The sequence below is a fragment of the Elaeis guineensis genome, chromosome 12 (assembly GCF_000442705.2).
Source record: "Elaeis guineensis isolate ETL-2024a chromosome 12, EG11, whole genome shotgun sequence".
Classification (NCBI taxonomy): domain Eukaryota; kingdom Viridiplantae; phylum Streptophyta; class Magnoliopsida; order Arecales; family Arecaceae; genus Elaeis; species Elaeis guineensis.
The window spans coordinates 11,123,933-11,150,827 of NC_026004.2; the positions used below are offsets into that span (position 1 = coordinate 11,123,933).

Genomic DNA, 26,895 nt, shown 5'->3' on the forward strand with positions numbered 1-26,895 from the left:
TGGGCCAAAGTCTAAGGATAAAGCCGTTTTGGCCCAAGGCTGTTTTGGCTCAAGGGACAAAGTTGAGGTCTGGCGGCCACAAGCATACTAGTTACGGTTCAAGAATTGTAAGTTTATATCTATGGTATGTATGCAGTTACAGTGGACAACATCTTTTGTTGGGATGAACCCTCCGTGCATGGGTCTCGAAGTGTTTTGACCACAACAAAGAACCAAATGAGAGACTTTCATTTGAAACAGGCCATCGACACATGGCACCAACTATCAGCTTCAACCATATAAGAGATCTTCTATTCTTCTTAATTTGCGTAGTAGTCTTGAATGCTCAGCAATAATCCCGTCAAGACAGAATATAGACCAACCCAAAAGATCCTAGAGTTTCTCTCAGACCAACATGACCAAGAGACAGCGGCGGCATTAGCATCAAGATCGGCCTATGAGCTTCTTATCCGAAATTCCTTGCTCTCCAGTCTATGCAGAGGGCTTCAAAGGAATAGTGTGAAAGCAAAACGCACAGCAACGAACAAATGGCTTTCCAAATAGGAGTGAAGAAGGGCAAGCAAAGAAGAGATGATCAACTGACTCAATGGAGCATTGACATAGCACACAACCTCCCAAATACTTACCAATCCTGTGGCTAGTGAATTCCCTACTGTTAAGCCTCTTCTTCCTAGCAAGCCACAAAAAACATTTAAATTTTAGAGGTAAAGGAGTGCTCCATAAGGAAGATGCAAAAGAACATCATACCCTTCCAGAAATGATAAATCGGTAATGGGAGACAGTAGAGAAAAAATCCATTCGATTTTGCCTTTCAATCAATTTTGTCTTCTTCGTCACTCACGATAACTGATGCCAACAAAGAGAGTTGAGAATTTCATTGAGCTTGAAGAGTCGTCAATGAGGAAGATGACAGTCTAAATCTCCAAGATAAGATCATGCAGTTGAAGAACTCTGAGATAGTGCCATTCTTCTTGATGCAATGGCCAAAGAGGTCCAAAAGGACCAGTTTGAGAGGAGCAGCCAGCAGCCAGCAGTCCTTCTAGAAGGAACTAGAGTTTCCATTGCCCATATTGAATGGAATTCTATTCTAAAATGCAAGGAGAGAGTTGATGATATTTTTCCAAAGATTTGAACATCTTTGGGGAGGGCTTCCAACATCTGCCCCCAATCGTACATGTGTTTTAGATTTAGTATTAAGAGCCGCATGGTCTTCCGCAGGAAGGATATAAGGGAATAATTTCGAGAATTATACTCTATATAGCAACTTTGAACTCTACCTTTTTTTGTTCTGAGGAAAATAATTAAGGCAAAAAGTCCCATGCACCGCAATTTAGTTAAAGGTAACATGAAAAGTACAAGATTAAAGGAAAACAGTGACAAAATTTTATTCTTAGTCCAAATACCGGTTGCACTGAGTTATTATTAGGCTAGGTTCAAATGCCTAACCTGACTTAATTTCATTTCAAGTTTTTCTGACCCAATCAAACTAATTTGCTAGTAGATCTTGGTCCCACATCATACATCTGGCCATGGTTCTCCATCATATCTTAGCAGTCGCCAGATGAAAGGTTATTTTATTAAATAGTTTGCTTTCCCTCTCCAGGTCGCAGCCAAATCCTCTCTCTTCTTAGTTAATTAAAACTACTAATTGTACTCCATTGGAGCGAGCTGATTGCTGTCAACTTTTTTCTTCTTTCAGAACATTAGTGTAGCAGATTTCATGGCCAATTCAGATTGGTCCAACAACTCAGATGCTCACTTCCCTCATCAGGCATCATAGAATATCAAACTACTTCAAACCAAGCTTCAACGACAGTCAGCTTACAGAACATGAAGATCACAGATGTTGGATTGGAGCTCATCCAATAGGAACTCTGTTTCCAAATGTTATGAGTTTCTAATTCATGGGGAGTTATCTCCTATTTTGGCAAAGTGATTTGGAAGCTTCCGCTGCCAAAGACATGCAAAATTTTCATTTGGCTCTGCTACAACAAGCGTATTCTAACCTGGGATATTCTGAACAAAGAAAGGAATGCAAGGTCCAAGCCAATGTCCGCACTGTTGTGGTCATAGCGAAGCCTCAAATCATCTTTTCACCTCATGCCGCTTCACAAAGGAAATTTGGTCACAATTACTCCCTCATACAAATCTATCGAATGATGTCACAGAATTCTGGCTCCTGTGGAGAAAACGGCATGCTGATAAACAACTTCAGAGACATTTTGATACAATGGTTGCTACTACCTTATGGTGCATTTGGAAGGAAAGGAATAACAGAATTTTTCGTTGTGAAGCTCTCAGCCAATTCGCCATGGTGAAAAAGATTTTATCTCTTCTTGAGGAATGGACGAGAAGTTGAAAAGATAATCTATCAGACAGTTCCTATATAACCTCTCACCAAGAGGAAATATCCCACTTCTTACTTAATCTTTGTACGTACTAATACCCTGGAAATAGATTCCAAACTCTACTTTCTTGCTTCCTGATTTTGCTGCTGTTAGCTAGTTAAAACTAACTGTAACAACCATCTTGCTTTCTGCTTCTGTAAACATCCCCTCCTTTTACCTTCTTTCCTTTTGTAACAGCATCCTTTATCATTATGAATCATATATACACACGAGGGAAGGGTCTCACTTACCTCATTCCATCAAAAAAAAACTTTTTTTCTTTCTTCTTTTTGGGGCTTACATATTGTGGTCTGTGTGGTTAAATGTCCCCATTTCGTTGCTGATTGTGGTGCATTACAATAATGCTGCATACAAGCATCATTCATTTGTAAGAATCTAATAAACATATTGCCACCATCTAGTGAACCATTTGTAATGGTAATAAAATTTTTTTCCCATTGAACCAAGCAGCCATTCTGCATGCCATCCTGATTCCAGTTGTTTGATTATTTCTAATTAGTTTGCTTTATAATACTGTGAAGAACGTGATGGTGTTCAAATGTACATTAGGTCTTTTATTTTTGGCTTCTTGTATGTGCATGAAGGTCATGGTGGTTCTTCAAAATCAGGTATGACCATGAATGCTTGTTGTAGCTTTTACTTGGGAGTAGTGACCAAAGACGGTTTCCAGAGTTTGCTGATGAAAAGAACTAGGAAACTGAAGGTGCGTTTATTAGTATGAAAGACAAAAATTTTGTTCAGACATTTCGTACATGGAGCTATGCAGTTACAACTTACAAGCTTGATCTAAATGAAAGCATTTACAACATTCTAACAGCTGTTATAGTAGTTTGTCTGTCATGTTATGCATATTAGTAACCGGTATCCAAATTATGACTGTTATTTTACCATTGTCCTCTTATAACGATCATCATGTAATAATAGGAATAACAGCCATTATTAGGCATTTGCGATATGTCCCTAAATAAAATGTTTTTTTCAAAATCAAAATTTAACTAATTTTTCTCTAAAAAGTTCACACCATTAAAAAAATTGTTTCTAACTGAATAATAGTTTGGGCTAACTGTTACTATTCTTTAATTTATTACTTCGTACTAAATTTCAAGAACACCAGGATAAGGGAAGTAATGGTCATTGTGACTATTGAACGGTTAATAATGACTTTGGCTGGGTTCTGTTAATAGCTGAATAGCAACATCAATAAAACCAAGCTTCCAAAGCTTTCCGAACTACCTTACAGCTTGTGTCTGTGTGGCCTGCTTGGGAGCCACCGCATCCTTGTTTTCTCAAGATTAACTTTCAGTGAAAGTGATTGACAGTGGAGCTCGTGAAGGAGCTGGCTTCATCATCCAAAAATTTAGTTGCTCTTTTGTGGCTGTAGGTGGTTTTCAGATAATTAATACTGTTGTCCCAATGGCGGAGTTGTGTGATCATGGGCAGGACCTGCATATGCTGCCATGATGCATCGAGCAGCAACCTAAATCAGCATGGAAGGTGATTGAAAGTCGTGTTCAATCGGTTGTCTAAATTGGAAGCCCATGCCTGCAAAACTCAGCTTTTGGAGATGGCGGCCACCCTAAGCTCCATTGGTAGCACTTGGTAACTCAAATGGGATCATTATGGTCATTTTAGATTATTAGCGTGCCTCTTCCCAAAGTAATCTAATTCTTGATGATCAAAGATTTCTGGATCCATAATTAATCTATTTGGCATGTCATGGGAATCTAAGATCACTGACCATGTAACTATGCCAAAACTACATGTGATATATTCTATATATTTTGCAACAATTAAATAGAATTCTCTAATAAATCATAAGAAAATACATATGAATATGAATCAAATTATTAAAACCTGTTATTCCCGTCCAATTCAATGAGACCAAAAATTAATCAAAACTTGTCAAAGTAACTCTAGGGGATTATTAAGCCTTCCCAATAAAAAGAAACTTTTTTATGAGATTATCAAACTCTTCACAGCAAAAAAAAAAAAATTATTCCAAAAATTAGCATTTTTGGATATATTTTTTTCTACTAGATTGAAGGACACTTTTGTCTCCAAATTTCAGCCTAACGGCCTCAAGGATAAATTTAATATCACTAAGTTGCATGGTGATTTTAGGAGCCAGGGGATTTAGACTTCTACTATGTAGGAACACTAGAGCACAACCAAATATAGTGATCTTCTCACCTTCACCTATATCATTGTTGATCTTGGATCATCTTATACTAAATATCAACTTTGAGATGACCCATGTTTTTAGAAAATCAAAAAATGCAGCTAATTGGGTAGCCACCCATGTGGCTAATCACATAGAGAGTCATTTGAGATTCCTTTCAAACTGATCCCAACTCAATCTTGAATGAACATGCATTTATATCAAGATGATGATTTCAATCTTAGACTTGTAGTCACTTAATTAGTACTAATCATATTAGTCTATATTTTAATCTTAAATGCGATAGAAAACTTTTGATAATTGATCCAAATTTGGTTATTGCACTAGCTTTAATCAAAGAGAGATGAGATCTTGAATTGTATGTTACTTAAGGGGAGTTTTATAATATATTCATCTTAAAAAAAAAAAAAAAATTGTGAACTACCCAAATGGACTAGATTGGAGTAAACAAAGCTGAGGTTCTACAAGTATAACATTCAACCTTCCCCTTCTCATAAGAAATATATCTTAGAAGGCCTAGCTTCTGTAATATCCTAACGCTCCTATACTACAATGAGAATCTCGAGGCCTACCAACTTCTGAATGACTGATGTTGGATGGATTGACTGCAAGATTGTGTTGTGAGTGCTGTCATGCCTGATAATAATGATCAAACAACAACATAAGAAGTTTCTCAACTTGCTTCACAATCTTTATTGAAGAGGTATCTGGCTGCTCAACAATTATTCTCACTTAGCTTGTAACTATCTCGAACAGGTTTTGTTGGCTCTTATCCCAATAGAACTTGAACAATGAGACTAGATCATACATCAGATTGGCCATCCTCTAGGAAGACCTTACCTGATCCTTTATAAGGCTAGCTTGAACCATTTTGTATTTCAAAATAGTTACTCCTTATTGAGTTTGTGGACTACATCCTGCTAACCCAACCTGAGACACCTACTACTCATTAGCGGTGCTGCTAGTAGAGCTCCCACATAGAGCAAAGCTTGATGGATGAGCATGATGCATAGAAACCCCACAAGATGCTTTTTAGATTTACAAACTCATGCTGACCAACTAAAGGAAAGACGTTCTAGAATCGTAAAAGGCCATACTAATGGGTGCTAGAGAGGGTTGAAGCATGTGAACATTATATGGTGGAGATAAGAAGTTTGAAATGTACATGTGACTGATCTATGATGCATAGGGTGAGGAACCGAGCATACTATATGAAACATATGAATTGCATTTGTTAGGACAAGGGGAAAAGTGAGATGGTATGGATATATACAATAAGAACTAGGAAGGCCCCAATAATTACTTAGGTTTATGTTAGAGGGTTTAGAAAGAGGAGCCAAAGATCATCACGACATGAATAGACATTGTGAGAAGGGATTTGAAGAAGCATGCAATGGCATCGGATAAGGTCATTGGTAGCAAGTAATTTGCCAAAGAGATAATAAAGCCGACCTAAATAGTTATGAGTTCAATTGAGGCCAGTCCCATTGAGACTCTGTTCAGCCTAAAACTGTGATAGACTCTCATAATTAAGGATCTTCTTCGTCACTCACTTTCTAAGCTCACGAGTCAAACTCGATGACTCAGTTAAACCTTAAACTAGAGGGGCTTCTTCAGACTCAAACTTCACTTTAGAGACTTACTTAAAGGATCTTCTGAGAATGGTTTTTATAGCAAGGGTTGGAGAAAATTGCCATCAGCATCTTGGGACATGCGAGAAAGTTTGTTGGAGATAATTGCTTGCACATCTAGAAGTTATGATGTGATATGGTAGGGTGTGGATCTCACGATTAGAGAGGCCACTCCGCCGTTGTGGGCTAGTTGTTATCTAATCATCTATTCCCATCTTTCAATTAATATTATTCTTTAGTTATTTTTATCCTAACTTGGTTTCTTAGCCAGCACTTTCTGAAGGAGCAGTATTTTAGTAGTGAAAGTCTTTGAAGGTTTAAGACAAAAGGACCTATTACCAATTTTTTATCCTTTCTAATTTGAACAAGTGGCACACGTATGAATTGATCTGGCTAGACATCTTGATTCAACCTTCTAGCACCAAGAAAAACGGCCAACAAGCCTTTGGACATTCTCGGTGGCATGTAGGTTGTTACTTCGATACTACCCAGATGATGCTCATCCATCAAACTTTGTTCTATGTGAGAGCCTTACTAGCGACATCACTAGCGAGTAGTAGGTGTCCCAGGTTGGAGTAGGAGGATGTAGTACACAGACTCTACAAGGAGTAACTATTTTTGATGTACAAAATGATTCTAGCCTCATCAATGGTAAGGTAAGTTCTTCTCACAGGATGGCCAATTTGATGAATGATCTAGTCTCACTATTAAAATTCTATTTGCATGAGAGACAAAAAGACCCATTTGAGATAGTTACGAGCCAAGTGGCCATAGTTTGGGGGCTATATATACGTTGAGCAGCAAGAGACCTCTTCAATGAAGATTGTGAAGCAAGTTGAGAAACTTCTTACGCTGTTGTCTGATCATTATTATCAGGCATTACAGTACCCACAACCCAATATTGCAATCAATCCATCCAACATCAGTGATTCAGAAGTTGGTAGGCCTACAGATTCTCATTCGTAGTATAGGAGTGTTAGGATGTTATAAAAGCTAGGTCTTCTAAAATATATTTCTTATGAGAAGGGGAAGGCTGAATGCCTATTTCCTGGCACCATATACCGTAGCAAAATATAAGTAAACAAATAGAGGATTAAACATTGGATATGAGAGTTAACACAGGTAATAGGTCTTGGCATACTCTGCTAAAACCTATCCACAATGATCATAAGCCTTGTTTAACAAGGTTGTAGCTCCTGAAATAGCTATGCCCGGCTTCGCATCAAGAGCTGTATTCGATCTTAACTGCTTCCTCACTAACGCCGCCTGATTCAGCACCACAGCTTAGACCTTCTGCTTTGAAGATATTACCACCTCGCTTGCCAAATTTGCTGCTCAACTTGACAATATTGGGAAATTGCCGTTCTTCTCAGGCTCAAACCTGACACATGCATACTTTGAATCCGCATACAGTGCGCTATAAACTCCATCTGCGCCTCTTCTTCTGCAGCCTCCAATCAAACCTTGGGCTCAGAACCTTACCACGAGGACTTGAAGTGTCTGAAAGTTGACATTCTCGAATTGTCTCGAAACATCCTAGGCTAGCTCACATATGTAGTGGTAACACAAACAGCATCCTCTAAATTGCCATATAAATTACAGCAAACGCACCGAGGGCCCAGAGAGTTCTATTTTTATTTTAAAACGAATCCTCTATATATAATAACCAAAACAACCTTGCTTTAGAACAACAAGTTCCAGAGGACTCTCTAATCAGACTCAAGGAATAACTTGCCAGATCCGCAAATGCATTTCAAGTTGCATGTTTATAATCTGGATCCCTGAAAAGGCCATTTGCACTCAAGCCCTTTTCTTGAAAAAACTAAAAGCTCTTTGTTCAGTGTATTCTCATAAAGACAACATCCTACAAGCAATTCTTTTTAGAAGGCATTCAGCAAGAAAGAATTTGAAACCACATACTAGGCCTGCAAATGGGCAGGGTTGGATCGGGTCTTGCGTAATCTCGATCCGACCCGATTTTTTGATCAGGTCTTGATATTAGACCCATACCCATTCCAATAAAAAATCGGATCGGATCGGGTCCATGACCGAATTTATTGATCCATTGGATTATTCGGGTCGGGTCGGGTCGGGCCCATATATATCCCAGTCCCAATCCATGAAATGCGGATCCGGTTCGAGTCTAATTCGGGTCGGATCGGATCATGGGTTTAAAAATCTACATAAAGTGGAATTAGAGGTCACATTGACAGCAAAATAGCATGGTCATATCTATCTTTTCATATAGATATTCTCTCCTCTTCTCTTTTCCTACATCTTCTCACTTCACCATTGATAGTGGATATTGTATACCATCCCTAAGGCAATAGTAATGTACAACAGTAAACAAGTAACTGGATATTTTAATTATGAACAACTGTTGGTATGTCTTCAATTTACTTTGTGTTTGTGGAAGGACTTTTAGAAAAGTTTCGAGATTAGCTGTAAGAATGGCATTTCTTGTGCAGTGCATTAATGATCTTGTGATAGTGTGACAGTATTAAAGATTTTAGTAAGAGATTTAAGAAAGAATTTGGGTGAGTCACTCTTTTGGTCCAAGCCCAAATTCTTATTTGGATGAGTCATTCTAACTGAGTTCAGGTCTTATATTTGGATCCGGTTCGGATCGGGTCGGATCATATATCTTGAGATCCAAATTAATCCAAAAGTCTTTACGGATCGGATCGAATTGGGTCGGGTCCAAATTCCGAAAATTCAGACCCGACCCGGAAAGATGAATGGGTCTAATTTTTGAACCCGACCCGGCTCCATGGGTCTTTTAAATGGATTCGGGTTGGATCTAACCGGATCGGATCGGGTCGGATCACGGATCAACCCGATCCGTTTGCAGCCTTACCACATACTAAGTCGACGAACCAAATACCATTTACCAAAAACTTCATAGAACTCTTATATTCCTTGAACGAGTGCCCCAAAAACACACAATATGAGCAGAAACGGGGAATGGGTCGGGTAGTTCACAAAATTCAAAATCTTTGTGATTGTGTTACAACAACATAATGGGGAAGACGACTATAGTGGATAAACCAATTCTTAATAATTACACCCAAAAAAAAAAACTCAAGCAAATGACAATGTCTTCAAAACACTGGGAAAGTTGCAGCTGTCATCATAACTCTAGGAAAAAGAAATCAGAAAGTCCAATACAGAGATTCAAATAATTAAAAAAAGAAGGTAAAAATGCCAAGCGCGGTGATCCCATTTTCCTGAGAGACATTCCCATCTCAACCGCCTATTCGACGAGCATTTGTAACTGCAAAAAGAGGAAGCGAATATGGGATCAACAAAATACATGCTAGCAAATTGTGATGGATAAATTAAAAAATGGAAACAAAAAAGAAATGGAAGGAGAAATCACCTAGAAGAAGAGAGGATGCTTTAGCAGTTGTTCGATTCTTCTGGTTCTTCTAATTCTTCTTATTCCTCTATATGCATTTCGAAGGTGGGAGGGTCCTTGGCATACCGAATAGGTGATGGGCTGCGATTTGGATGCCAATGCTCTTCAATCCTGACCCGGGGGATCGGCTGAATGATGGGCCAGTTGGGCCCGTCCTCGAGGAAGGTCTTAATGAGTGATAAGCTACAGTACAGACTAAATTTTTTTAAATTCTGCAAAGCAGCCGGCCGGGGTATTTTGGAGTAGCTCCAATAACCACTGTGGGAGGCGCTCTGTCTGTCCATCAGCATCGGTGGTGGATGTCTATGTGGAAGAAGATAAACGTGCTTCCAAGAATTGCAACTTATCAAGATTCTCCACATGCTCTAACCTCGGACAGTTCCATATTTCCAGAGATTTCAATGAGGGAAGGTTCTTGATTTCTTTTAGGTCATGGGCATTACTGATGCTCCATTTATGTAAATTGGTGGCATGCCGTAAGCCTTTTGGAAGAGCTCTCAGCTTGGGGCAAAATGAAAGCTCCATTTAATGCCATAATAAGATAATAAAAAGAATTAATTCTGGTACTAAATTTCAAATGGCATAGGATAAGGGAAGTAACAGTTATTGTGACTGTGATAACCCGGCCTGTTGAGCCTAAAGTCCATTAAGCCCACCCAGAAAAAAAAAAAAAAAAGATAGGGGAAGAAGACTCCTGATCGGAGTCTTCTCCTTTCTCAGTTTCGATTTAAAATCGGAGTCCTAGGGCCATTGAAGGACCCTAGGATGAGCCCTATAAGAACCCCCCTCCTCTCCTCTGTGAGAGGACATAGCAATCACCGATGATCGCCGGTGTTTCCTCTCCGATTTCTCCGATTGAAGCCGCGGCCCCTCGATTCATGCTCGCTACGATTTCTCGCCGGCGAAGTCACCGGAGGCTGAGGTAAGTCCTTCTTCCTCTTCCTCTCTCCTCTCTCTTTTTTTTCGTGCCTCTGTGCACAACTGCCGGCGACGAGTGTCGCCGGATTTCGTAGGAGAAGGGACCCCCTATTTGGTCTCTTCTTCTCTTTGATTTTCCGGCGCCGGCGATCCCTGCTGACTGCCGGCCTTGGCCTCTCCGAACTCGAGAGGGTTGCCACCCCTGTTGCTGGCCTTCGCCGTGCCGGCTGCGGCCCGGACGGTCGGTCAAAGGGAGGGGACCTGTTGGTTCCCTGTTTCGGCCAGGGAAGACCACGGGAAGAAAAGAAAAGAAAAAGGAAGAAAAGAAAAAGAAAAAGAAAAAGAAAAAGAAAAAGAAAAGAAAAGAAAAAAAGAAAAGAAAAAAAAAGAGAAGAAGAAAAAGAAAAAGAAAAATTAAAAAAAAAGAGAGAATTTTCTATCTCTCTCCTCTCTCCACTCTTTACCTTCTCTCTCCAATTTCTCTATCTAAATTCTCTCTCTAGATCTTTTATCTCTTTTTATGGATTTTGTCTTTCTAGGGTCATTCTCTCTCTCTGATTGCATCACAGACACTAGGATAAACTTGAGATGAAAATATGATGATCTGAGATTGCTCCGAAATTCATGTAGTAGATTGGATCCCGATTCGATCCTTATTTGAAATTGATAACATCGATCATGGTTAATCCATAATATGTCACCCTGATATGACCTCTAATGATCTCAATCATGACTGCCACTTTTGAATGATACGAAGATTCTCTCTCCACTTTCTCTCTCTACTTTCTCTCTCATGATCGACTTTCTCTCTCTAAGAAGGTCTATGAATCATGTATCGAGTCATGCCTTCATCTTTTAGGAGCTCATATTGACTCTAACAAGATGATCCGAAGTTGCTTTGATATCCATGCTGTATGTCAACCTCATTTGATCATATCAAGTATCTTTCAAATTCATGATTAATGAACTCTATTGATTGACCTTGATCTAATCGATGCTTCATAATTTCTTGATCAAATCACTTAAATCTGATCCTCAGATCAGAGACCCTGAATTGCCCTGGTATCTGGATGGTCCGACACATCCGGACAACAGTCCTCTTTCTCTATGATTTAATCTTATTATATTCATGAAATAGAAATTGATGATAATTTGATATTTTAAATAGGATTAGCTGATCCTTCTAATGAAGTCTGAAGATCTAAGATGAACGAGGTAAGTGGATCTTATACTTCTTATTTATTTTTAAATAATCATATTTTTCATGCAAAGAATTGTTATTGATGAAATCATATTTTTGATAAAATAAGGATCAGTATTTATGGTATGAAAAAGTATATTTTATTATGAGTATTGATTTTATGAATATATCTTATGAAAATAGCATGATAAGGAAGCATGAATTTTATTATTTTTCATCTATATATACGTATGTTTTTAAAAAAAGATATAAGGATTTCAAAGGCTCTCAGATAGCTATGAATGAATCCCTTCGAAAAGGTTGACATTCGGAGCTAGCATCCACATGAAACATGACCCCGCTAACAGGTATAAAGTTGGCACACGAAACAAGAACTCTGTCGATTAAGAAACATGACCCTGTCACGGGTATAATAGTGACCTTAGCACGAATATCTAGGAGCAATATTTCGAAACTTGACATGAATACATGATAAAAATGATTTATGATTCATGATTGTAAAATATACATAATTTTATGCATACATGATTGGTTTATGACTCATTTTATTATATGCTCTATGAAATGCTTTATTTTGTATTATCTATTATTTTTTAAATATTGCATTATCATGGAAAGCTTATGCTTAATCCGATAAGAAAGCGCAAGTTCTACTTACTGGGCTAGTGTAGCTCATATTCTTTTTGTTTGAACAGAGGAATAATGTTAGGACCGGCAAAAGGAATTCATATTTGAAAGATTTAAACTTGAAGATCTGTGTCGCAAGCTTGGAAATTTGGTAGCGAAAGTTTAGTTTATTTTATGATTACAGATTTGTAGTTATTTATGAATATTAAGATTTGGGTTGGTACTTTCTTTTGGATTTAGATGCTCTGAACCAATATTGGTTTAATTATCTGATGAATAAAGAAATTGAATCTTTTATTTGATGAATTTTAGATGATTATGATGGATTGGCTTCGTATTATCGTGGGCTCCATCCCTCGGTAGCATGGCCGTGTTATGTCCCGGATTTGGAGCGTGATATTTTATGGTATCAGAGCTTAGGTTATGATCATTGGGGATTATGATATAAATGATTAGGATATGATAAAATAATATCAGAGCTTAGGTTTAAGATCATTGAGATTATGAAGTGATATCAAAACCTTATGTATGATCAATAGGATGTGACAGAGTGGAGTATGATGGATAATATCAGAGCTTAAGATTATGATCATTAAGGATGTGATAGAATGATATAAAGTTTAGGTTATGATCACTAGAGAATATGACTTAAGTGGTATTTGAGCTTAAGGTTATCATTATTCGGGATTGTGACTTTAGTGATATTTGAACTTGAGGTTAAGATCATGAGGAACATGATAGATATAAAAAAAAAATTTAATAATTTGATTTCAAACCAATAGGTATTATGATAAAATTTATGCATAAGTGGCACATGATATCTATAATAGAATTGACGAGTTATATCTTGGATTCCAATTAGTAGGGTTGACCTGAGTACGAGAAGTGTTGATCCTGAAATGAAGTGGGAGGTATTGATATGTTATGTTGGGTATATTTGATAATATTAGAATGCTAAACTTATATGGATAAAGGACATGATAACTTTGCTGATTTTGATGTTAATTTTTTTGCAAAGAAAGGTTGGCTTGGAAGTTATCTAAATGATTGTAAGGTAAATCGAAGGTTAACTCAAATTAATTCTAGATATATTGGATTCTTGAGGAGTGGTGAAGCTTATGTAATAAGTTCAAACATAGAAGGTGAATGAAGATTTAATTTTGATGTGCTATACCTAAGAGATAGTAATGACAAGAAAACTTTAAATTTTCTATGAAATCTAAAAGTTAGATCTATCTTTGATTGATTTAACATACAAAGATATTTTTATTTTTGATAGACTTAGATAATTTGATAAGTTGAGATCAGAGTGCGCAGCAAAAGCATGGTAGTCTGAATTAATTAGAAATATTAATCCTTTAAATCAAAAGATATTATGAAATACGTTAGTTGTAAATAAGGAAGGATTTTACTGATAATAAAAGGATGCTAGAGAGAAAATCTATCTGATCAAGGAAAGACTCAAGGCAGCACAGGATAGACAGAAGAGTTGGACAGATAGAAAAAGAAGAGAATTAGAATTTCAGGTCGGTGATCATATTTTTTTAAAAATATCACATACAAAAAGTGTCATGAGGTTTGAGAGACATGGCAAGCTGAGTCCGCGATATATTGGACCTTTTAAAATTTTGAGCTGAGTAGGAGATGTTGCTTACGAACTCTCCTTACCATCGGATTTATCTAAAGTGCACAATATCTTTCATGTTTCATCACTGAAAAAATTTGTACATGATCCAAATAATGTGGTAAAGTATGAGCCATTGTAAGTTCATGAAGACTTAACTTATGAAGAATTTTCTCTCCGAATTGTTAATCGAAAAGAGCAAGTGCTAAGATGATGCATCATTCTATATGTGAAGATTCATTGGAGTAATCATGAGGAGAGAGAGGCTACTTGGGAGCTTGAAGATGATATGAAGACGAGATATCCATACTTATTTGAAAATGAAGGTACGTTAAATTTTAAGGATGAAATTCTTTTTAAGGAGGGTAGAATGTGATAACCCGACCTATTGAGCCTAAAGCCCATTAAGCCTACTCAGAAAAAAAAAATAGGAGAAGAAGACTCCCAATCGGAGTCTTCTCCTTCCCCGATTTCGATTGAAAATCGGAGTCCTAGGGCCATTGAAGGACCCTAGGATGAGCCCTATAAGAACCCCCCTCCTCTCCTCTATGAGAGGACATAGCAATCACCGATGATCGTTGGTATTTTCTCTCTAATTTTTTTGATTGAAGCCGTGGCCCCTCGATTCGTGCTCGTCGCGATTTCTTGCCGACGAGATCACCTGAGGCTGAGGTAAGCCCTTCTTCCTCTTCCTCTCTCCTCTCTCATTTTTTTCGTGCCTCTGTGCACCTACCGACGACGGGTGTCACCGAATTTCGTCGGAGAAGGGACCCCCTATTTGGTCTCTTCTTTTCTTTGATTTTTCGGCACCGATGATCACTGCCGACTGCCGGCCTTGGCCTCTCCGAACTCGAGAGGGTTGCCCCCTGCCGCCGGCCTTCGCCATGCCGGCAGCGGCCCGGACGATCGGTCAAAGGGAGGGGACCTGTCGGTCCCCTGTTTCGGCCAGGGAAGACCACGGAAAGAAAAGAAAAGAAAAAGGAAGAAAAGAAAAAGAAAAAGAAAAAGAAAAAGAAAAGAAAAAAAAAAAAAAAGAGAAGAAGAAGAAGAAAAAGAAAAATAGAAAAAAAAGAAAGAATTTTTTCTCTCTTTTCCTCTCTCCTCTCTTTACCTTCTCTCTCCAGTTTCTCTCTCTAAATTCTCTCTTTATTTTCTCTCTTTAAACCTTTTATCTTTTTTTATGGATTTTATCTCTCTAGGGTCATTCTCTCTCTCTGATTGCATCACAGACCTTAGGATAAACTTGAGATGAAAATATGATAACCTGATATTGCTTCGAAATTCATGCAGTAGATTGGATCCCGATCCGATCCTTATTTGAAATTGATAACATCGATCATGGTTAATCCATATTAAGTCATTCTGATATGATCTCTGATGATCTTAATTATGACTGCCACTTTTGAATGATACGAAGATTTTCTCTCCACTTTCTCTCTCATGACCGACTTTCTCTCTCTAAGAAGGTCTATGAATCCTGTATCGAGTCATGTCTTCATCTTTTAGGAGCTCATATTGACTCTAACAAGATGATCCGAAGTTGCTTTGATATCCGTGCTGTATGTCAACCTCATTTGATCATATCAAGTATATTTCAAATTCATGATTAATGAACTCTATTGATTGATCTTAATCTAATCGGTGCTTCATAATTTCTTGATCAAGTCACTTAAATCTGACCCTCAGATCAGAGACCCTGAATTACCCTGGTATCTGGATGGTCCAACACATCCGAACAACAGTCCTCTTTCCTTATAATTTAATTTTATTATATTTATGGAATAGAAATTGATGATGATTTGATATTTTAAATAAGATTAGTTGATCCTTCTAATGAAGTCTGAAGATCTAAGATGAACGAGGTAAATGGATCTTATGCTCCTTATTTATTTTTAAATAATCATATTTTTCATGCAAAGAATTGTTATTGATGAAATCATATTTTTCATAAAATAAGGATCAGCATATGTGGTATGAAAAAGCATGTTTTATTATGAGCATTGATTTCATGAATATGTCTTATGAAAATAGCATGATTAGGAAGCATGAATTTTATTGTTTTTCATCTATATATACGTATATTTTAAGAAAAAGATATAAGAATTTCAAAGACTCTCAGATAGCTATGAATAAATTCCTTCAAAAAGGTCGACATCCGGGCTAGCATCCACATGAAACATGACCCCGTCAATGGATATAAGTTGGCACACGAAACAAAAACTCTGTCGATTAAGAAATATGGCCCTATCACGGATATAATAGTGACCTTAGCATGAATATCTGGGAGCAATGTTTCGAAAGTTGACATGAATATATGACAAAAATAATTTATGATTCATGATTGTGAAATATACATGATTTTATGCATATATGATTGGTTTATGACTCGTTTATTATATGCTTTATGAAATACTTTATTTTGTATTATCTGTTATTTTCTAAATATTGCATTATCATGAAAAACTTATGCTTGATCCGATAAGGAAGCGCAAATTCTACTTACTGGGCTAGTGTAGCTCATATTTTTTTTGTTTTCTTTTTGTTTGAACAGAGGAATAAGGTTAGGACCGGTAAAAAAAATTCAGATTTGAAGGATTTAAACTTGAAGATCTGCGTAGCAAGCTTGAAAATTTGGTAGCGAAAATTTAGTTTATTTTATGATCACGGATTTGTAGTTATTTATGAATGTTGAGATTCGGGTTAGTACTTTCTTTTGGATTTAGATGCTCTGAACCAATATTGATTTAATTATCTGATGAATAAAAAATTTAATCTTTTATTTGATGGATTTTAGATGATTATGATGGATTGACTTCGTATTATCGTGAGCTCCATCTTTTAGTAGCATGACTGTGTTATGTCCCGGATTTGGGACGTGACAGTGACTATTGAATGGTTCATGGCTTTAGTTGGCAATAAAATCAGGCTTCCAAATCTTTGCGAACTACCTTACAGCTTGTGTCTATGTGGCCTGTCTGGGAGCCACCGCATGCTTGTTTTCTCAAGATTAACTTCCAGTGAAAGTGATTGACAATGGAGCTGATGAATGAGCTGGCTTCGTCGTTCAGAAATTTAATTGCTCTCTTGTGGCTGTTGGTGGTTTTCAGATGATTAGTGCTGTTGTCCCAATAGCGGAGTTGTGCGGAGCATAGGAAGGACCTGCATATGCTACCACGATGCATCGAGCAACCTAAATCAGCACTGTAGGTGATTGAAAATCGTGTTCCATTGGTTGTCTAAATTGGAAGCCCATGTCAGCAAAACTCATCTATGCTTTTGGAGATGGCATCCACTCTAAGCTCCATTAGTAGCACTTGGTGACTCAAATGAGATTATTATGGTAATTTTAGATTATTAGTGTCTCTCTTCCCAAAGTAAGCTAATTCCTGGTGATCTAAGATTCTCAGATACATAATTAACCTATTTGGCAATTCAAGATCATTGATCATATAATGTCAAAACTACATGTGATATATTCTATATATATTGGAGCACTTAAATAGAATTTCAAATAATTCATAAGATACACACGAACATAAACCAAATTATTAAAACCTATTATTTTCATCCAATTCAATAAGACCAAAAATTAATCAAAATTTGTCAAAGTAACTCTAGGAGATTATTAAGCCTTCCCAACAAAGAGAAAAATTTTATGAGATTATCAAACTCATAAAAATTTGATCAATATTATCAGGCATGACAGCACCGAACAACTCAATCTTGCTGTCAATCTATCCAACATCAGTCATTCAGAAGTTGGTAGGCCTAGAGATTCTCATTTATAGTATAGGAGTGTTAGGATATTATAGAAGCTAGGCCTTCTTAAAATATATTTCTTATAATCTGGATTCCCTGACAAGACCATTGCAGTCATCAAGCCCTTTTCTTTAAAAAACTAAACTCTTTGTTCAGTGTATTCTCATAAAGACAACATTCCTACAAGCAATTCTTTTAGAAAGCATACAACAAGACTCTCAAAACCAAAGACTAGGTCAAGCAACACAAAAACATCATAAAACTCCTATATTCTTTGAACGAAGTGCCACAAAAGCACAGAATATGAGCAGAAAGGGGGAATGGGTCCGGTAGTTCAAAAAATTCAAAATCTTTGTGATTGTGTTGCAACAACATAATGGAGAAGATAACTATAGTGGATAAACCAATTCTTAATAGTTACACTCAGAAGAAAAATTATACTCAAGCAAATGACAATTTCTTCAAAACACTAGGAAAGGAAAGCTACAGCTGCATCATAATACTAGGAAAAAGAAATCAGAACGTCCAATGCAGAGATTTAGATAATTATAAAAGATGGTAAAAATGCTGAGCCCACTGATCCCATGATCCTGAGGGACATTCCCATCTCAACCGCCTATTCCACAAGCATTTGTAACTGCAAAAAGAGAGCAAATATGAGATCATACATGCTAGCAAGTCTCATTGTGATGGATAGACTAAAAAATGGAAACAAAAATGTAATAGCATGAGAAATCACCTCGGTGAAGAGAGGATGCTTTAGCATTTCTCCGATTCTTCAGATTCCTTCACTATATGGGTTTCGAAGGTGGGAGGGTCCTTGGTATACCGAATATATGATACGCCACTTGGATGCCTATGCCCGACGATCTGGACCATGGGGATCCGCTGAATGATGGGCCAGTCGGGGCCGTCCTTGAGGAAGGTCTCAAGGAGTGGTAAGCTGCATCCTAGTTGAAATTCTTGAAGAGAATGCTGCCCTAGTAGGTCCAATAACCACTGTGGGAGGCTCGCTGTCTGTCCATCAGCATCGGTGGTGGATGTCTCTGTGGAAGAAGATAATATTACTCTCAGGAATTGCAACTTATCAAGATTCTCCACGTGCTCCAACCTCGGACAACCACATATTTTCAGAGATTTCAACGAGGGAAGGTTGTTGATTTCTTTTAAGTCGTGGACATAATTGATATCCAATTCCTGTAAATTGGTGGCGTGCCGTAGGCCTTCTGGAAGAGCTCTCAGCTTGGGACACCATTCAAGTTCCAACTTCGTTAGACAAAGCAGCAACTTGGGGGCTCCTGTTGTTTCTTCACCAACCCCCTCCACCATACCAAAAGACCATTCTTCCCAGTTCTCCATATTATAAAATTCCAGCTGTTCAAGCTTGGGAAATGAAGTCGCTGCTGACGATGCACGGGAGCCAAGAAATTCAGGTCCAGTGGTTTTGATTGCATGTGCTTCGCTAATATAAAGGGATTTCAACTGGGGCAACAGGCCCAATGGAGGAAGAGCTCTCAACTTGGGACAGCTGTTAAGTTCCAACTTACTGAGACGAGGCACCAACTTGGGGGCTCCTCTTCCTTCTTCACCAACCCCCTCCACCATACCAAACGACCATTCTTCCCAGTTCTCCATATTATAAAATTCCAGCTCTTCAAGCTTGGGAAATGAAGTCGCTGCTGACGATGCACGGGGGCCGAGAAATTCAGGTCCAATGGTTTTGATTGCATGTGCTTCGCTAATATAAAGGGATTTCAACTGGGGCAACAGGCCCAACGGAGGAAGAGCTCTCAACTTGTGACACCTGTTAAGTTCCAACTTATTGAGACGAGGCAGCAACTTGGGGGCTCCTCTTCTTTCTTCACCAACCCCCTCTACCATACCAAACGACCATTCTTCCCAATTGCCCATGTTTGAAAGTATCAGCTCTTCAAGCTTGGAAAATGCACGGGGGCCAAAAAATTCAGGTCCGATGGTTTTGATTGCATGTGCTCGGCTAATATCAAGGGATTTCAGTTGGGGCAATAGGCCCAGTGGAGGAAGAGCTCTCAGCTTGGGACACATGTCAAGTTCCAACTTGCTGAGACGAGGCAGCAACTTTGGGCCTCCTCTTCTTTCTTCACCAAACCCCTCCACCATACCAAACGACCATTCTTCCCAGTTGGACAGGAATTTAAATATCAGCTTTTCAAGCTTGGGAAATGAAGTCGCTGCTGACGAGGCACGGAGGCCTAGAAATTCAGGTCCGATGGTTTTGATTGCACCTGCTTGGTTAATACAAAGGGATTTCAGTTGGGGCAACAGGCCCAGTGGAGGAAGCTGCGGACATGATAGACAATGATCGAGTATTATTTTTGTCAGGTTAGGAAAAGAGGCACTCAAAGGAGAGGATATCATCCATCTGAAAAATCCAGTACCGATGAAGTTGTAAATCTCAAGTTCCTGTAGTTGGGTGGATTGAGGAGCGAGCTCATTATAAATCTGGTCATTTCTCTGGATTGCAATTGCTTCTTCCCCATCTTCAGGTGGTTCGTATTCCAAAATTAGTGTCCTCAGAGAGCGGCTGTTCGCGAGTACCAGAGCTCCCCCAGGTTGTGCCCTCTCCAACCTTCGTATCGACAGGAATCTCAGCTGAGACAGGGATTGTAGCTCCTCCAGACCGCACCCCTCGTTATCTTGCTTGTCTCTTCTGTCATCATGGCCGACGACAAATCCTTCAAGATGGTTAAGATGCTGTAATTTGCCCATTCCCTTTGGCACATGGGTTAATGTTGTATTTTCTAGACGAAGGCATCTTAGATTGTACAATTTTGTGATGGCCTTGGGGAGAGTAGGCAAGGATTGACAACCTGACAGGTTTAGTATCTCCAAGTTTACAAGCCGGCCGATGGACTTTGGCAACTCCTTGATCTTCGTCCCATTTAGATTTAGATATCTCAGGTGCAAAAGATCTCCTACCGAATCCGGAAGGCTATCGAGTCTCGTGTCACTCAGGTTCATGACTCGCAGATAACTCAAATTTTCAAAAAGTTCATTATTGATCATCTTCGTCTTATAACTCCTCCAAACAAGAAGAGTTCTTAAGCACTTTTGCTGTTTTATTACATCAGGAACTTCCACCATCTCCCCCACGTTCACCATCGACAAGCGGCGAAGTTTACTCAATGGGTTTGTGTTAGGTGATTGCTCGCCGCCAAGAAAAATGCTCTCATCACGAATCAAAAAAAGAGCAAGGGAGCGTAACAGATCGTGCATTGTGCACCAAGTGTCATCATTATGACCATGTAAAAGGTTCCTCCAAATGAACTCCCTATAGTGATCCTCTGCTACATCTTCCATCAGTGTATTTCCTTGTGTTGATTTTACAAAACCTTCTGCCACCCAGTAACAAATAAGATCCTCCCTATACATTCTAGAGTCCTCAGGAAACAACGAGCAATAAAGAAAACACTGTTTAAGATCCGATGGTAAATTTTCATAACTCAAAAATAGAGCTCTTGGGAGTTTTTCATGAAGTTGGCTCATGGACCAAGCATCACTTTCGAGAACCTTTTTCCATTCTATGGTGTTTCTATCCATCGACCTTAGAACCCCTGCAATAACCTTCACTGCAAGAGGAAGACCATCACATTTTTCAACAATTTTCATCCCGATCTTTTTAAAACTAGAGATCTCCTCCTCTTCATCATCATCTTCAAAGACATTCTTGTGGAGCAATTTCCAGCAACTGTCATTATCCATTTTATCAACATGATGCATCTCTGCTCTAATACTTCTAGCCACGTTCGTATCTCGAGTGGTAATCACAATCCTACCATTAGCTGTTGCACTTTCAAAGGGATATCTAAGCAAATCCTCCCATACATCTGTCCGCCATACATCATCTAATACAATAAAGAATCTTTTTAAAAGTACAGAGGAAAGACAGCGTACGAGTTCCTCCATAGTTTCAGCCTCCCCATAATCTCCACCTGCACCCCTAATTATCTCTTTCAGCAATCTTGTCTCCGAAAATTCCTGAGAAACACACACCCATACCCGCATAGAGAAGTTCTGTTTTATCCTTTCGTCATTGAATATATGAGAAGCAAGAGTGGTCTTGCCAATTCCACCCATCCCAACAATCCCCAAAACTTGGTATTTTTTATCGTCTTCTTTAATTAAGGACTCCACGAGACTCTGGGTGGCCTCTTCAATTTGTGTCCCTACAATATCAGACTTGACCTCAATAGAAAATGTCTGGAGATGATTTGCTCCGCTGGCTTGATCACCATGCCTAGTGGGTTCTAGTTTAGACAATATTGATATATCTTCTACAGTATGTTTCCACCTATCATCAAGTTTTCTAATTTCGCTACCAATTTCGTGCCGGAACTTGATGCAGCAAAAGCAAGAAAATAAAGATAAGGGACGGCGTACCGCTGATTCGGACGGATGATCTTCCAACAATCTCCTGCCCTCGATCGTACAACGGTCAATGATATCCTCCGCATCATACATGATATCTTTCAACTCCGTCACCCATATATTGATATCCGGGTATGTATGTCTCTTCTGCTCCGCAGATTGAAGAAAACCTCTTATCCTCTCCATTCTTCTTTGAAGTTTCTTGAGCTCATCCTTCACGCCTAGCATCATCGACATCTCTCCTTCTACAAATTCTGAAAGCTTGCCAACAAATCTTCTCACAGAGGCATCTAAGATCATGGCCATTTTTTGAGACTACCAGAGAAGGATCGATCTCTCAACACTCAAAAAGAAGGGGAGATTGTGAGCCACTATAGATCCTTTTAAGCCTGTATGAAAAGATCCCAAAGACCTTGACCTATGCACGATCTTCTCTTTCCTGGAGGCATCGTACTTGCATCCTTCCTACAATAGACGGATGGAATCATCCACCAAGTGGATGATGGATGTGCTTTACGACCCACCATCGATCACGTGGTGGTGGGCCCCACACCTCCAACAGCGACCAACAAATGGACGATTATTGGCGGAGGAATTTTTTAAAAAAAATATTATTATTTATTAATTATTTTTGAAAATATTCTTAAACCAAACTTATTTATTGATCTAAGGTAGTTATCAGGTACAAAATCGTAGATTCAAATTGTTTCTGCTAAACTCAAAATCTAAAACAGGAAAGATTGGATGAAGTCGAGCCGGAGGTTGGTCGCAGTCTGATTTAGAATATTTTCAAAAAAATCTACAAGATAAGTCAAAAATCGATAGAGATCTTCCGATTCTTGACCCTCCAATGCTTAAGTCAATCTTGAGTCCGAGAACAAGTGGTGGAAAAAAGTAGTAGAACAAGAAGATTTATGTGGAACTAGAGAGATTGAACTTTGTAGGAACTAGAGTCCTTGTTCAAGAACTGACAAAATTTTTACTGATAAGATTTCACTCTAGTTTGAGCTTAGAACTTACCTCCAGAGAATTTCTGACCCTCTATTTATAGAGGGGCTAATGAGACCGTTACAGAGTTTGTTAAGCCGTTAAAAAAGTTTGTTAGGCAGTTAGAGCCAACAGTAAGTGTGCTAGAATATAATTGTACATATTAGCTGAAAATGAGGTCACACTTAGCTGTATCTATCAGCTATATATGAGATCGTGGCCAGTTGTAGCTTAGTTATAGAGATCTCAGATAAACTCCATAAAATGATTATTATAGATAATATAGGAGTTGACATCGATTATAGACTGATATGCATCAAATGAGATCAGTCATTGACTTACCTGAAACTCTTGATGTTTCAGATATACATATTATCGATGTACCTTCCTACAGATCGATAAACTTTCGATCTCATTACTCATCAGCGAGTCAATTTGCTGCCAATCTGTACTTTGAAATCGATAATTCAGTGATCTTATGTGATGATGCCATGTGGCATAAGGTCAGTTTAGTGCACCAACACAACCCATAATATCAACTTGGACATATAGATGGAAAGATGCTTTCTTAGTGACACAAGTTTCCATACATATTCTGATAACGTATTAATACCATTCAATCGTCTGAAAGCTGAGCAGATATAATCTTCGCCTCGGCTCAGTCTTGATCTTTGTCTCGGCTCAGTTTTGACTTTTTGCCTCAGTTGATCGATCTTAAGCTTTTTGCCTTAGCTCGGTCTTAATCTTTACTTTGACCTGGTCCTGATTTTTACCTCAACTCAATCTTGATTTTTTGCCTCAACTCGGGTGCTTAAAGACCAGTGGACCTGCAAAAAGAAAAGAAAATAGAATGATGGATGAGGGCTTGAGAGCCTCTTACCACGAGAGCTTTTAGTTGTAGGAGTCTCTTTCTTTCAAAATCTATGCCCTTTGGAACTCCTTGGTCCTGTTTATATAGATACGAAAGCATGGATCCATCATAATTTGGAGGCAAAAATCGAAGAATTTTCGTAACCTCCTTCATCATCTAGAAATAAGGGGATTCCTATAATCTCTTTGATCTCTTTTCTTATTTGAATCCTACCCAAAACTCAAATTTTGAAATATAGATAATTAAAGAAGTACAGATTTATTGTGATCTAGAAATCAAGGAATTTTCATAATCTTATTCCTTATCTGGATGTTACGATCTCCTTGTTTGGATGCTGCGATATCCTTCCTTGCTTGGATGCTGCGATATCCTTTCTTACTTGGATGCTGCGATTTTCTTCATTGTTTGAATCTCACCAAGAATTTAATTTTTTGACATATGGATGAGGAACCATGAATTTGTCATGATTTAGAAATCAGAGGATTCCCTCCTTTTTTTTTATCTGGATGCTACGATCTCCTTATTTGAATCATAAGCCCCCCATTTCGAGCCAAACCAGAATAGCTTGGAGAGCGTTGATCGATTTACTTGACTTGTGATGGTGAAAGATGGAGCACAGATCATCCTAGGAGGGTTATGGATCCAATTCTGATTGGTGTTTGGGATGATCTGAAAATGATCGGATCTGATCGTCACCAATTGATCTAGAGGCGGTCCAATCTAATCAACATCAGCCAATCTGCAAATCATCAGTCTAGATCTAGTCAGCATCTAACTGATCTAAAGATAGATTTGATTGACGTCGGTCAAAGTGTAGACAGTCAGATCTGGTCGATGTTTGGGCCAATATGATCTTTAGGAATTTGGTGGCCTTGGAGCGGTGTGACGAAGTTCCTCTTATTGGATGCTGGCTCCTTCCCATAAATGGGCTTATGTCCTTCTTCTAGCGCTAATCTATTATTATAGATTTCTATTTTGGATCGACTTAGCTAGAGCTAGGCAGCAACTGTAGGATGGTGATGGCAAGACGACGATGGTAAGACCTACAAAATAAATCTTCGACCAGAGTGGACTCTAAGGTGGACACTTCGACGCTCAAGTCAAAAGTCTAGAATAGATAAGAAGAAGTGAGCATGTTGGGAGAGAAATTTTTGTCTATCTTGGGGGTCTGTTGTGGGTCTTTATTTATAAGCAAAGGCTGAAGAGCTCTGAAAAGAAAGAAGAGTTAAATAGTTATCTTTGTCTTGTTGGGTGAGATACGCTTGTTGTCTTTTGCTTTATTCAGAGAGATATATTTGTTATCTCCTAACTCATCAAGAATGTCAGTTTGAGAAAGAGAATCAGTTGTTAGCCTTATCTTATTAGGCAAGATATGTTTGTTATCTTTTTCCTTATTTGCTCATGATAAGTTGTCACACAGATTCTGAAATTTTTCTCAACTGGCATAAATCAGGTAACAATATCGAATATAATATTTTTTAAAATATCAACTTAGGTCAGCCATCATCAAGGTCGGATCGGGCCTACCTTTTCTATGTATTGGCTTTATCTGAAGAAAGAATTTTCTACCCATAACAGCTATCATGATGCATTGAGCAACTTAAATCAGCACGATAGGTGATTGAAAATTGTGTTCAATTGGTTGTCTAAATTGGAAGCCCATGTCAGCAAAACTCATCTATGCTTTTAGAGATGGCATCCACTTTAAGCTCCATTAGCAGCACTTGATGACTCAAATGGGATCATTATGGTAATTTTAGATTCTTGGATATATAATTAAACTATTTGACATGCCATGACAATCCAAGATCATTGACCATATCATGTCAAAACTATATGTGATATATTCTATATATATTGCAACAATTAAATAGAATTCTCAAATAAATCATAAGAAAATACACATGAACATGAACCAAATTATTAAAATCTGTTATTTCTGTCCAATTCAATAGGACCAAAAATTAATCAAAACTTAGGGGTGAGTAAAAACTGAATCTAAACCAATCAAACCAGTGAAATCGAACCAACCGCAGGTTTGGTTTGGTTTAAAATTTTATTCAATTTGATTTGATTGATTTTTGACATATAAAAAATAGATTTGGATTGGTTCAGATTTATCAGTAAATAAAATCATTCTCAAATCGAATTAGACTGGCTTTAATAAAACAATATCATGTTAATTAGGATGTTGTTTATGTTGGAGTATTAATATATTAGAAAATAATTTTAGATTTATGGTGTCGTTGTCAATTTGATTTTGTGTTGATTAGCCTTAAACCCTAAGTGATTTACTTACTGGATTGTTTATTTTGTTGTAATGTGTTGGGGATATACCTTTATCTTAATCCTTAATGATAATGTTTGTTTAAAAATTTTATTTTATTGAGTGACAATATTTTATGTCAATTTAAATTATTTTATTTGATAAATTCTCTTGATGATACATTTATGTGAAAAAGAAACAAATCTTCATAAATCACTATATATATATATATATATAAACCGGTAAACCAAACCAAACTAGATCATTTAAACCAAACTAGACCGTTTAAACCATGTTGGTTTGGTTTGGTCTCAATCTTCTATGAGTCCGGTTTGGTTTCTAGAAATGCCAAATCGTTTAAGACTAGTTCAACTTTGGTTTGAGCTGAGTATGAAATCAGTCCAAATCAGATCATGTTCACTCCTACAAAACTTGTCAAAATAACTCTAAGGGATTATGAAGCCTTCCCAACAAGAAGAAAATTTTTATGAGATTATCAAACTCATCAAAATTTGATCATTATTATCAAGCCTGACAGCATGCACAATCCCATCTTGCAGTCAATCCATACAACATCAGTCATTCAGAAGTTGGTAGAC

General features: G+C 38.0%; 1 protein-coding gene across 1 annotated transcript; it reads right to left on the reverse strand.

Moving 5' to 3' along the window:
• Window positions 1-18,098: 18,098 nt before the first annotated feature.
• Window positions 18,099-22,640, reverse strand: LOC105037265 (putative disease resistance protein RGA3). The gene is made up of 2 exons (XM_010912951.3): window positions 18,505-22,640; window positions 18,099-18,402 (listed from the first exon to the last, which is right to left on the reverse strand). The coding sequence occupies exon 1, from the start codon at window positions 22,476-22,478 to the stop codon at window positions 18,525-18,527; it is 3,954 nt and encodes a 1,317-aa protein (XP_010911253.2). The 5' UTR covers window positions 22,479-22,640; the 3' UTR covers window positions 18,099-18,402; window positions 18,505-18,524.
• Between the last annotated feature and the right edge of the window lie 4,255 nt (window positions 22,641-26,895).